Below are 13,178 nucleotides of genomic sequence, written 5' to 3'. Positions count from 1 at the left end.
AGAGAACATACGACGTGGAAGTTACTTGAGTCGGGTCGGGTCAAAAGTCAGAATAACGAAGGAGTATGTGAGATGAATTATGAATGTGAATAAAGCAAGGAGTGAATGCGAGAGTAATGTAACGGTCTATTCTCTCTGCCTGCCCCTGCCAGGAAACTGCGTGAAGGCTAGTTAGTCATTTCAACAATTAATTTAGTAATATATAATAAATAAAGCTACCTAATGTCTGAAACTTGGAAAGAGAAAAGTGGGAAGACCCAGACTGAGGTGGGAAGATGAGGTAAGAGGGGATGCAGCACAGCTTCTCCAGGTGACAAACTGGAAGTCAGCCGCTGAGGACAGGAGGAGTTGGAGGCGACTGTTGCAGGAGGCCAAAGCTCGATATGGGCTGTAGCGCCATCGAAGAAGAATGTCTGAAACTTACAAAGTACGGGGCCTCGGCGGCAGTCATCATGGGAGTCAGGTGATATTCTATGTTGGAGTCTGGTGTGTGCAGAGGACACAGGTTTCCACGAGTCCAACCGAACCTTGTTTCTTGACACGGGAAAATTTTTTCCGACAGCTTTATGCAATCTGTAGAGGAAACAAAAAAAATATCAGATGAGTATATTAATATAATGTTTCTTGTTTCATTACCTCGGTCAACTAAATTTGAACGTATGATTTAATAAAATTAAAACGTTAATTTTTACACTTACGCTAAAGGAAAAACATAAAAATTATTTTTGCGGATGTGTTGTTTAGTAGGAGGTCTCGAAATAATAAATTGAAAGTGCCTTACTTAAAGTTAGAATAACTCTATTATTATGTCTAATGAGGGAACTTTGAAAAAAAAGTAACAGTTTTATCGTATAACCTACTATTGAATAGTTTTATTTTTATATATTAAATAATTAATCAATTTACAGTACAATGTATTAGAGAGTATAATCAATGTTAACTAAAATAATTCATACAATTAGTTTTCACTGCTTTTGATTTTTTAATGTTCCTCTTCTATAGAAGCTGGCGCTTGTGTCTAGAAGAGTGGTGAGTATCAAGATTACGAATATTTAGTGTTTGTAATTGTGAATATTAAAATTTATAATTAATTCAAAAAACAGTTTCATAATTTTGGTATTTTTACATTGAACTTCTCTTTAATTGCTTTTAGTAGGTGTTTGTCGTTTTCTTTCGTACAACCTTCTATTGCATAGTTTTAATTTGAGAAAATACAAAAATAATTATCAATAAAATAATTAAAACACTTTGTTTTGACCACGATAATCTTTATTTTTTATATAAAGTCAACATGTTTCGAGAACGATGTTCTCTTCATCAGGACAAGTAATGTACTAAAAACTAAATTGTCAAGTATATAGAGACAGGTGTGGGTAGAAACGGAAATAGTGGGGGGGGTTTAGGGGAGGGATGAGAGGTGGAAAGGGGAGGTGCTTAGAACATCAAAGACAAAGAAGAAAATTTTTTAGAAATATTAGAAATTAGGAAAAATGTCAACAGAAATTTAAATATTATTAATAATCAAACAAATTTTTTGAATAACCCTGTCTTAAACATATTTCCATTGTAATTTTTGTCTTTGATGTTCTAAGAACCTCCCCTTTCCACCTCTCATCCCTCCCCTAACCCCCCCCCCTATTTCCTTTTCTACCCACACCTGTCTCTATATACTTGACAATTTAGTTTTTAGTACATTACTTGTCCTGATGAAGAGAACATCGTTCTCGAAACATGTTGACTTTATATAAAAAATAAAGATTATCGTGGTCAAAACAAAGTGTTTTAATTATTTTATTAATAAAATGGTGCCACAAAGTGAATTTGAAAAATTTGAAGAAATAATTATTAACTTTGAAACTATGTATTAGGTGTATTTACAAATAAACTGTAAAAAAAACTGAAACACATTTTCAGACATGCAACATAATTTTCGAATATTTGTGGTCAGGTTTAGCAATACTCACAGTCTGTGGCCTTGGAACCAATCGGTAGCTCAGTGACAAGTCCCTTCGGCAGCGGCGGACAGGCAGCCTCCGCGCAGCACACCAACTCCGACTCGTTATCAGTCAAGTCACATTTCTGTAAGCAAAGGAAGGTCATGTTAGGGGCGCAAAGTCAAATATGTTGTTATTGTCAGAGACACATAAAGGGAGGAAAAGTACCTGTGGTAAAATGCCTTTACTGGCGGCCTCCTTCGCTGTCTGACAGTTGGCGAATGGTCTGCACACTCCCACAGTCCCCGTGTTCTTCATAGTGCAGTTCATCCCTTCAAACAAACAGATACACCAGGGTTAAACAATACAACACAACATGACGATGAATATTCTACCCGCAATCCAGATTCCGATTGATGTTTTAGGGTCTACGGTAAGATGTGTCATCAAAAATTCAGAAGACTAGCTTCCTTTTGCAATGACGGTATTGTGGTGATGAGTGAGCCAAGGAAATAAACGAGCCACCGCATCGCCTACTGGATTTCTAATGAATAATAATTAAGTTCTGGGTACTTTACCTTCAACCACTGTCACCAGAGGGCAGCAGACAATCTGAATGGTGTCCACTAATGCGCTAATCTGAAACAAAAAATTAAGTCTTAGGACGGGTTGTTTCGGAGAATTTGAGGAATTCATCAAATTTAAACATGCATTGTGTTTTTAATTAATAAAATGTTTGTTTTTTAATTTCATAATCATGATTAGGGTGTAACCATATACTTCCTAAGAAATCCTTAATTTGAAAATAAATTTTCACAAAATTATGCTTGCTCCTTACTATATCAATAAAGTGATATGTTTTTCCAAATGTACACTCCTATTCCACCCAAAAGCAAATGTTTTTAATGGAAGAGCAGTATCAATCGGATGTTTCAAAATAACTCATTGCAAAACTTAATTATTATGTTTTGCATAAGGTTACTGAGATTTAAAGACGGTGAAAGAGAAAAATACAGAGAAATTAAGAATTTAAATCCACACCAAGTATTGAGCCAAGACCTCTCCTCCGGGAAGAATGCAATGTTGCCGCATCACGTTACATTCTTCGATGTTATTAAAACTAAAACAAAAAAAACCTAACAAGTTTTAAGAAAAATCTGAAACTTATATGGCCAAGATCATCCTTAACGCGTGAAAACTAAATTTATAAGTAAAACAGAAAAACGGAAAACCTGATCTAGCATTGCTGCACAGGATGACACAGTATTTAAACAATTTTGGTTTTTCCGCAGTGGCTAATATGAGTGTCAAGATGGGTTTATTGTTGCATTCATTTCTATGTTCCTGATGGATATCTTCTTCATGGACTGTTGTATCTCCCGGCTGCGGGACTAACTTACCAATGGTCTTAATACTCATAGACTCATAATCAAGGTGGGAGGGCATTCTTGCTGTTGAATCGAATCACTCCGGATTTCGAAATGTGTGTTTTTATTTACTACAGAAGTGATTCCGTATTGCGAGCGCTAATCCCTTTATGGCCGGTATTTCAATAGTTGTAATATTTATTGAAATTAATGTGGTTTTCAACTTTAATTTTGGTAAGTTCACAGTGGAGCTGAGAAAACCAAGAAAAAATCCTGCCTTTTCTAAACGAAGAGGTGATGGATTTGCCATGGGAACAATGTGATTAGAAAAGCAACCCAATCTAATGGATATCTACACACTGAATCCTATCCACATCTACAGCAGAAAAGAGGACGAATCAATACATTGGTGACCCGAACGAACAGAATTCAAGTACATCCGAAAGTGGGATTGGAGTTTTTAAAGCTCACCGACGCTTTAGGTCAAATTATTTTCTTTTGTAGTTTTTTTATCAATAGAAGGTAAAATTGCCGTGAATTTAAAAACTTATTATTTTCAAAGACGCATAAAGGAAAGAACAAAAATTTCATCAATTTAGAGCACTTGATATTGGTATTAATAATATTTGAATGAGGGAGGTTTTGGAGTACTTTTCGGTACCTAAATCAAATTACAGACACTTCTAGCATTAACCCCCAGGATGTTATTTTAGTGATATTTTTCTACGTGAGGAGCGATCTCTTGGGTTTTTTTATTCTTAATTTCTGTTCATATTTTAACCTACTTATTTTATTTTAGGTTTTGTTGTTTTCTTTTTTACCTGTGGTAAAATGCCTTTACTGGCGGCATCTTTCGCTGTCTGGCAGTTGGCGAATGGTTTGTATACTCCCGCTATCTCCGTGTCCACCACAGTGCAATTATCACCTGCAAACAAAAAGATACACCAGGGTTATGTAATACAACAAAGCATGATGATGAAGATTTTACTCACAATCCAGAAGTAATTTACGAATTTTTGGGGTTGTTTTTTCCGATCCACGGCATAAAGTTGTAAACAATCAGAAATATTCGCATTCCACCTCAACAATGCTGTCTTTTGCAACGACAGTATTGTGGTGATGAGGGAGCCTACAAAATCAACGAACCTTCGGATCACTTATTGGATTTGTAATGAATGATGATGTAGTTCTGGGTACTATACCTTCAACCACTGTCACCAGAGGGCAGCAGACAATCTGAACGGTGTCTTCTAAAGCGGCAATCTGAAAAATTAACTAAGCGTCAGTCTTCGTTGTGAAACAATTCAATTACTGAAACAATGTTTTTGAGATTTAAAGAAAGTAAAAGAGAAAAAAGACAAAAAAATAAGAAATTAAATCTCCATTAACGGGACCAACTTGCCGTGGTCATAGTACTCATAGACTGATAGTCAAGGTGGGAGAGCAATCTTGTTGTTGGATCTAATCAATTCAGATTATGACCTATGGTGTCTTTTAGTGTGTTAAAGTGAAATACGATGAATCAATTTGTTGGTAACCCGTGCAAAAAGAATATGAGAAGAACCGAAAATAAAATCGAAATATTTTCATTGCTAGTTTATTTTTTTGTTAATAGAAGAAACATTTCCATGAGTGTAAAAACTTGCCATTTACAGAGACGCTTAAAGGGAGGAACATTACCTGTGGTAAAATTCCTTTATAGGCAGCCTCCTTCACTGCCAGGCAATTGGCGAATGGCCTGTATACTCCCGCTACCGCCGTGTCCACCACCGTGCAGTTATCACCTGCAAACAAATAGACACACCAGGGTAACACAACACAACATGAAGATGACAATTATAGCCACCATCAAGCTACCCTGGTAACCGGATAAATCATCACAATGATAATTCATCACATCTTTAAAAAGTTATATAAAGTCATGGAAAGTGATGAAACAAACTTTATTAACTGGGTTATGTAGGTTAGGTTAGGTTAAAAAAAATTCTACGTTTGTAATGACTTTATATCACTTTTTAAAAGTGTGTTAAATTGTCACTGTGTTGAGTTATCATAGAACCAGCTACCCTAGCATATTTTATTAAAAAAAATTATAAAAAATATCAGTAACTTGTCATCGTTCCCGAGCACGAATGCAGATCGCTTATATACAAACAACATTAAAAGTAGAATATATGGGAACTGTTATTTGGTAGAGGATCTGCAGTCATGCTCGGGAACAATGACAAGTTATGAACATTATCGATAAAAGCTATATCGATTGACCATGTTAAATACTCAGAAGTGCTGTGTCTACGGTACGGGGTATCATCAAGAATTCCTAGTGATAATGTTGCAAACACTCAGAGCCGTTCTTATTCAGCCTCAACGCCTGGCTGCCTTTTGCAATGATGGTAATGTGGTGATGAGTGAGCCTAGGAAATCATCGAGTCATCGCATCGCCTACTGGATTTGTAATGAATGATAATTAAGTTCTGGGTACTATACCTTCAACCACTGTTACCAGAGGGCAGCAGACAATCTGAACGTTGCCCTCTACGTCGCATGTCTGAAAACAAAAAAGTCACTAGAAATCAATCGCTTAACGAAGAAAATAGATCGTAAATATGTCATGAATAAACAGTTGGAACATAATGCTCAATCACCATTAATTTACCCATTATAATTCACTTAGAATAATTTTACTTCAGAGAGCAGTGGTATAATTTAAGTATGCAATTTAAATATGTAATAACCCAAATATGTGGGGAACCCTAATAATAATTATTATTTAAGTGCTATCAATATTTGACAATAAGCCCTAAGCAACAAGGAGGGAATATCCCAACATTATAAAAATAAAATATCAGAAATCACAAACCTTTTTAATTATATAAATTCTTTTATATTCATATGAACTATAAATATCTACTTGCTTTGTAACATCATTCATAATTTGTAAAAATAAACTTTATAATTACCTAATGTACCCTAAATTAACAAAATAACTCATAATACCTATCTCAAATTAACAAAATAGAATCATTCATTATATATAAACAATGTTGTGTACCCCTACCTAAGTTTGTATAAAATCAGTAGCATAAGAGTTTCAACTACCAGTCTGAAAATGTCCGTAGTAGGATGAAACCGGTCCTGGTAATAATAAATAAGTGGAACAAAGTGAAAAAGTTTTTTAATTTTAATTCTATTAAAAAAGTTTTGTTATTATTTTAAATTACCTTTTTTAAAATTAACCTTCTTTATGATTTTGCTGTTTAGATTTGAGGAATAAAAAGGCACAGAAAATAAACGATTTGCTCACGCACGACAATTGAACTCGGGACCTGTCCTCGCTCCGAGAGGAATACATCAAATTTGGGTTTGAGGCCAAAACAGTTAAAAAACTCAGAGTTCAAAAATATTATGAATTATGAGTCTCCACTTGCGTTCATTGTTAAATTAATTTCTATGTTGCTGATGGATATCTTTTCTTTAAATACTGTTTTATCTCCCGGCCTGTGGGACTAACTCGCCGAATCGCTTCGGATGTCTACATCGATTGCGTTTGAACGCTAAGAATTGTTGTATTGTGTATATGTTATTACACCTTTGTTTATAAAGGTACTATATTTATATGAAATTGTTTTTGTTGTTGTCACCGGACACTTCTTGTTTTTATGAAAGTGAGTAAGGAAAAACAGCTGAAAAGAGAATTGATATCAAACAGTTTGTTCATTGCTGGTTTTATTTTTGATTTAATTTAGGAAATCAAATTGCCGTAAGTTGAAGAACTTGTTATTGTCAGGAATGGAAACTTCGGATATGACGACTTACCTTTTTTTCTATTCTTCCACGGTTTCTCTCCTTTGCGCTGGTTCTTACACAATACACTAATTTTCTAAAAGCTCACGATGGCTTTTCAAGTTTCGACACGGTCGAAAAGGGGGCTCCGTAATCAGACACAGATTATGTGTTGACAGGACGATTTTTTCAACTGAACTGGTTACGCTAAGTCGGCATAGGAAAAGTAGGACTTGGGTCGGTGGGCAACAATAATATTCATAAAGGAGATTAAAAGGAAAGGTGTAGGTAATACGATGCTAGGTACCAACAGTACTTAATAATTTAATCTTTTAATGATAAGCTAAATTTATAAGTATAATAAAAAACGAACAACCGGATCTAGCATTACTGCACAAGATGATACAGTATTTAAATCATTTTAGTTTTTTCGCAGTGGCTTATATGAGTGCCAAGATACGTTTAGTGTTGCTTTCATTTTTATGCTCTTGATGGATATTTTCATCATGGACTGTTGTATTTCTCGGCCTGTGGGACTAACCTACTCTGGTCTGAGTACTCATATTCAAGGTGGGAGGGATCTTGTTGTTGAATTGAGTTGCTCCGGATTTCAAGCTGACGTTTGCTCAAGTTTATTTACTATGTAAGTGAAACCGTATTGCGAGCGCTAATCCTCTTAGTGCCGGTTTTTCAGTTATTATTATAATTAGTGAAATTAATGTGGTTTTAACTTTTAATTTGGTATGGTTAATTTGAGCTGAAAAACCAAGATAAAATCCTGCCTTTTCTAGACGAAAAGGTGATGCGAAAACAAAATTTTAGCCATAGGAACAACATGATTAGAAAAGCGACCCAATCTAATAGATATCTACAAACCAGAGAAAAACCTATCAACATGAAGAGCAGAAAAGAGGACAAATAAATTAGTTGGTGACCCGAGCGAACAGAATACAAGTAGATCCAAAAATGGGTTTGGAGATTATAAACCTAACCGACGCATTAGATCGAAATATTTTCTTTAGTAGTTTTTTATTAATAGAAGGTAAAATTTCCGTGAATATTAAAACTTGTTAATTTCAGAGACGCATAAAGGGAAGTACAGCACCTGTGATAAAATGTCATTAGAGGCGGCCTCCTTCGCTGTCTGGCAGTTGGCAAACGGTTTATACACTCCTGCTGTCCCCGTGTCCTTCATCGTGCAGTTCATTCCTTCAAACAAACAAACACACTAGGGTTACACAACACAACATGACAATGAAGATTCTACCCATAATACGGAAATAATGTGGGTCAGTGAAATTTTTGATGGTTAATGATTGCTGGGCTACAGTACGAGTTATCATCAAGAATTTCTAGTGATAAAGTCTCAAACACTCTTCCTTTTGCAATACCTATATAACAGGTTTGTGTTACTGTACAGAAAACCAAACTTACCATCGCAATCGATTTGATACGATTAATCAATCATGATTTAGTTCTGGGTACTATACCTGCAACAACCCCCTCGCAGCAGACAATCGGAACAGAGCCATCTGAATCGCAAATCTGAAAGCAAAAAAGCAAACTTGCATTAAACTTGCATCCTGATGGAAAAGACATTATTTTTAATTAAGTTCACGATTAAAAATAGTGCTGTAAAAAAAGATTAAATAAAATTCAATAAATATAAATTAGATTAGAGACTGTAAAAGTTCACCTGAGGAGTGATTCCCTTCAGGACAGCCTCTACGGCAACGGGGCACTTTGATATACGAAGGCATTTGCCGGCCCGCCCTGTTTCAACTACCGAGCATTGATCACCTGCAAAAGCAACAATACCATTTATGCAAGAATAGGGACATTTTATTGAGAGTGATGATTCATTAAATAAATGAATTATTGGGTACTATACCTTCAACTACTGTCACCAGAGGGCAGCAAACAATCTGAACCGTTCTCTCTAAAGCGAAAATCTGAAAAAAAATGGTTTAGTGTTCATTGTGATTTTAATAATTAATGAAACAATGGTAATAAGATTTAAAGAACAGAAAAGATAAAAGACACAGAAGATAAGAGATTAGATCTCAACCAAGAATTGAACTCGGGTTCGCTACTCGCTCCGGGAGGAATACATCAACCACTGTGCTACTGAAAAACCTTATTTTAGCCGACGAACCTTATGGTCATCTGATCTTCCCTCTAACTAAACCGTTTAATATTAATATCTATTTAAGGTTATCCTTGCCAAGAGTTTCTTAATGTAATATTATTGTAGCAATATTATTTATTCTTGAAAAAGTCTCAGATTTAGCGTTACTGCAGACACTGTTGTGTACAGTTGTTTAGATTTCTAATTCAATATTTAATGCCTTTTTACACGGTGCTAATGATTTAGTCGTAAAGTCAGTGCTGTCCAAACGTGAATTTATTAAGTTGATGCCCCCATCAATACCACTATCCGGTGCATAAGAGGCGATCCTGGCTTACTATCCTGGTTTGGCACAAACCAGAGCGGTGTACACGCTGATAGGAAATTTAAAGCCAGCATCTTTGCACTGACTACGGTAACCTCACGTCTACATCCGTTAATAGGGAGAAATGAACAGCTTACTCCTCTTTAGCACCTGCTCCAGACCTGGTTGATTTTCCATTTTTCACAACTCTTGACGATATATTGCTTTTAAATTAAAATAATATATTTATTGCTATTGGAATCTATCAGATACGGAATAACGTTTTGGGAAAACTCTTGCAAGACAAATATAAGTTAAATTCAATCAATCCTAAACTCTATGACTAAGCTTTCGTTAAGCAAAAGTATTTATGTACAAAGAAGATATATCAAATTATTATATAAGTCTATTAATATATTACTTGTTCTATGGGTATTATGGTTAAAAATTGTATGGCAAAACCCCTTGTCGGATTCCATATATAAAGATAAAGTAGATCACACATACAACACAAGAATGTCCATTCCAAAAATTTATATTTATATATACAAAATGAATGCTTGTTTGTTTGTTTGTCTCCTATAGGTCGAAAAACTATGCGACCGATTATGTTGAAAATTTCAAAGTTTATTCATATAAGTACCAGGATGGTTTAAAAAGTGGTTTGAGTCGGGGACGCCTGAGAAACACTTAACTAATTATCTCTGCACTGGAATGAGATAAAGAGTCGAATTAATGTTTACAGAAGGTAGGTTTTTAAGGGTTACAATGTAAATTTAATAATACTACGTGAATTAAATAGTAGAAAAAGTAGGGGATGCCCGAGAAAGATACGAATCAAATAATTATTTGTGGTAAAATGAGGCGAACTTGATGAAGGAAGAAATAGGCGTGGGGACAATACGACTAGGAAGTGATGAAGGAAGAAAAAGGCGTGGGGACAATACGACTAGGAAGTGATGAAGGAAGAAAAAGACGTGGGGACAATACGACTAGGAAGTGATGAAGGAAGAAATAGGCGTGGGGACAACACGACTAGGAAGTGATGAAGGAAGAAATAGGCGTGGGGACGATACGACTAGGAAGTGATGAAGGAAGAAAAAGGCGTGGGGACAATACGACTAGGAAGTGATGAAGGAAGAAATAGGCGTGGGGACAATACGACTAGGAAGTGATGAAGGAAGAAATAGGCGTGGGGACAATACGACTAGGAAGTGATGAAGGAAGAAATAGGCGTGGGGACAATACGACTAGGAAGTGATGAAGGAAGAAATAGGCGTGGGGACAATACGACTAGGAAGTGATGAAGGAAGAAATAGGCGTGGGGACAATACGACTAGGAAGTGATGAAGGAAGAAATAGGCGTGGGGACAATACGACTAGGAAGTGATGAAGGAAGAAATAGGCGTGGGGACAATACGACTAGGAAGTGATGAAGGAAGAAATAGGCGTGGGGACAATACGACTAGGAAGTGATGAAGGAAGAAATATGCGTGGGGACAATACGACTAGGAAGTGATGAAGGAAGAAATAGGCGTGGGGACAATACGACTAGGAAGTGATGAAGGAAGAAATAGGCGTGGGGAAAATACGACTAGGAAGTGATGAAGGAAGAAATAGGCGTGGGGACATTACGACTAGGAAGTGAATGTCTTGAGAAGTCGGGGACACCCGAGGAAGATATGGCGCTATCGAGTTTTTTGTTTTATTTATTAAATTTAATATAATTACATTTAATACAATATAAGATATGGGTAGTCCCACAAAGCTGTAACAATCAGCTTGTCTGTAGGTTCTACCATTTAATGTTATAACATAATACACATTAGCTGAAGTTTAAATATTAATACCAAATATAATGTTTAGGATAGATAAACGTTTTTTTCATTTATTAACCACTTTTTTGTCAGTTTAGGGCAGGGTTCCTCATTATTTTTAAAGTTTAAGTTTTTGTTAAATTTGTTATAAATCACAGGTATTAAATAGTCAAGTGTTCTGCTACCATACTTATAGTGGAATTTTTAGGCCTTTTTTTCAGTAAATCTTGTTTTGTGACTATGCACCAATACAGTAATTTTAAGTTGTTTCTTTGTTTGTAAATGCTAGGCTTAACAATTTTTTTAATTATAGCAGTTTGTAGATTTTGAATGTATTTAATATTAATATTACTCGAGTGTCCCCAAGTTCGAATTCCATATCTAAGTATTGATTCGACCATAGAATGATATATAAGTTTGAGAGTACATCGAGGCAATACAAATTTTAATTTATCGGAGCTGGTTACAAATTTTGGTCACACTTTTGTCCCATTTAAAGTTATTGTCTACGATTATGCCAAGGTAAGTATATTCGTTTGTAAAATCAATTTTTTCACAGCAGCAAATATTATCATTTTTTTATGTATGCATTCAAAATGATGTGCAGTTATTTTAGGTAAGTTCTACATTTTCAAGCTCGTTGATCTTATATACATGCATTTAGTTTTTTTGACATTAATAATTAGTCCTACATCATGAGACCATTTAAGTAGCTCGTTAAAGTCTATTTGTAATTCTTGAATAGCTATTTCAGGGTTTTCATTAGAGACAACTAGAGCAGTATCATCAGCAAAAATGAATCTACGGGCTATTTAAAAAAGTTTAGACATGGCAATTACATATATAATGTATAATTTTGGTCCTAAAATTGACCCTTGAGGCACTCCTGATTTAATAAATCTAAAATTACTCATTACATTCAAAATCTTTACATACATTTTTCTATTTGTTAAATGAGTGATGAGATGATAATAATGATTCTATTTGTTAGATGAGTGAAACCAATACTTATGATAATCCTTCCGCTTTTAAAATACACCCAGTTTACAGGTACACTAGAATTCACAACTATCTAGCGGATCTGTTTAACTGCACAGAAGCTTAGTACAAAAAGACTATATGTACTATCATATCTTCTAAATCATTATTAATTAAACCTAAGTCTACTCATACTTATTTATCAAATTTTCTGTGATACTTTCTGTCGTCATTTTATGATCAAATGCCACAGTTAATTGTTATTTTTGTTTCAATTATTACAAGTGTTTGATTATGCTTGTATTGTGTAACATGCAATTATTGTGTATGGTATATTTATACCGTGGATGTTAAACAAATCAATAAATAAAATGCCAATGGAGTTAAAAAGCGAATCAATCTGCAGGACTGAACTAAAAAACTGGTTAATGGATCAAGATTTTCTATATTGTTATTGTGTATAAATACATTGGTATCCATTTATTTAATGCGTGTAATTGTATAAATATGCCTATGAGTGTTTAACGGCCGTTGTTTTCAACCTTTCCATAGATCAATCTCATGCTCCGATCGGCCAAATGATTTGTTCAGTAACGTTCGATTTTCCTTTTTCCAAACATCTTCACCGTTTTTTTTTGTGTTTTGTTTTTGGGGTGTTATGCCGTATTGCGCTAACTTCTTCTTTAGCCAACGTTTCGGACATCATTGCAGTGTCCATCATCAGGGCAGATATGTTATTTGGTAAATAACACATCTCAAGAAGGAGTTAGCGCAACACGGCATAACACCCCAAAAACAAATAACAAAAATACTTTCACCGTTGGTTTTCTTAAGTGGCCCCGCCCACTTTCATAGACAATAAAATGA

The 13,178-nt window shown here is 35.1% G+C and overlaps 1 protein-coding gene across 1 annotated transcript in view; it reads right to left on the bottom strand.

The window, feature by feature from the left end:
* LOC149414033 (uncharacterized) overlaps positions 1-13,178 on the bottom strand; it is a 45,970-nt gene that overhangs the window by 11,895 nt on the left and 20,897 nt on the right. The window contains exons 5-16 of the mRNA XM_089643801.1: positions 8,976-9,036; positions 8,781-8,884; positions 8,575-8,629; positions 8,190-8,293; positions 5,789-5,849; positions 4,982-5,085; positions 4,504-4,564; positions 4,123-4,226; positions 2,513-2,573; positions 2,163-2,266; positions 1,965-2,079; positions 425-573 (exon numbers count right to left, since the gene is read on the bottom strand). Coding sequence (XP_089499927.1) covers positions 425-573; positions 1,965-2,079; positions 2,163-2,266; positions 2,513-2,573; positions 4,123-4,226; positions 4,504-4,564; positions 4,982-5,085; positions 5,789-5,849; positions 8,190-8,293; positions 8,575-8,629; positions 8,781-8,884; positions 8,976-9,036 — 1,083 coding nt within the window. The remainder of the gene's footprint in view (positions 1-424; positions 574-1,964; positions 2,080-2,162; positions 2,267-2,512; positions 2,574-4,122; positions 4,227-4,503; positions 4,565-4,981; positions 5,086-5,788; positions 5,850-8,189; positions 8,294-8,574; positions 8,630-8,780; positions 8,885-8,975; positions 9,037-13,178) is intronic.

This window comes from Hesperophylax consimilis, chromosome 20, assembly GCF_061612785.1.
Source record: "Hesperophylax consimilis isolate HC1 chromosome 20, BYU_Hcon_1.0, whole genome shotgun sequence".
Lineage (NCBI taxonomy): Eukaryota > Metazoa > Arthropoda > Insecta > Trichoptera > Limnephilidae > Hesperophylax > Hesperophylax consimilis.
Note: the sequence above shows the minus strand (reverse complement) of the source record. Positions and strands in the feature narration are given on the sequence as shown.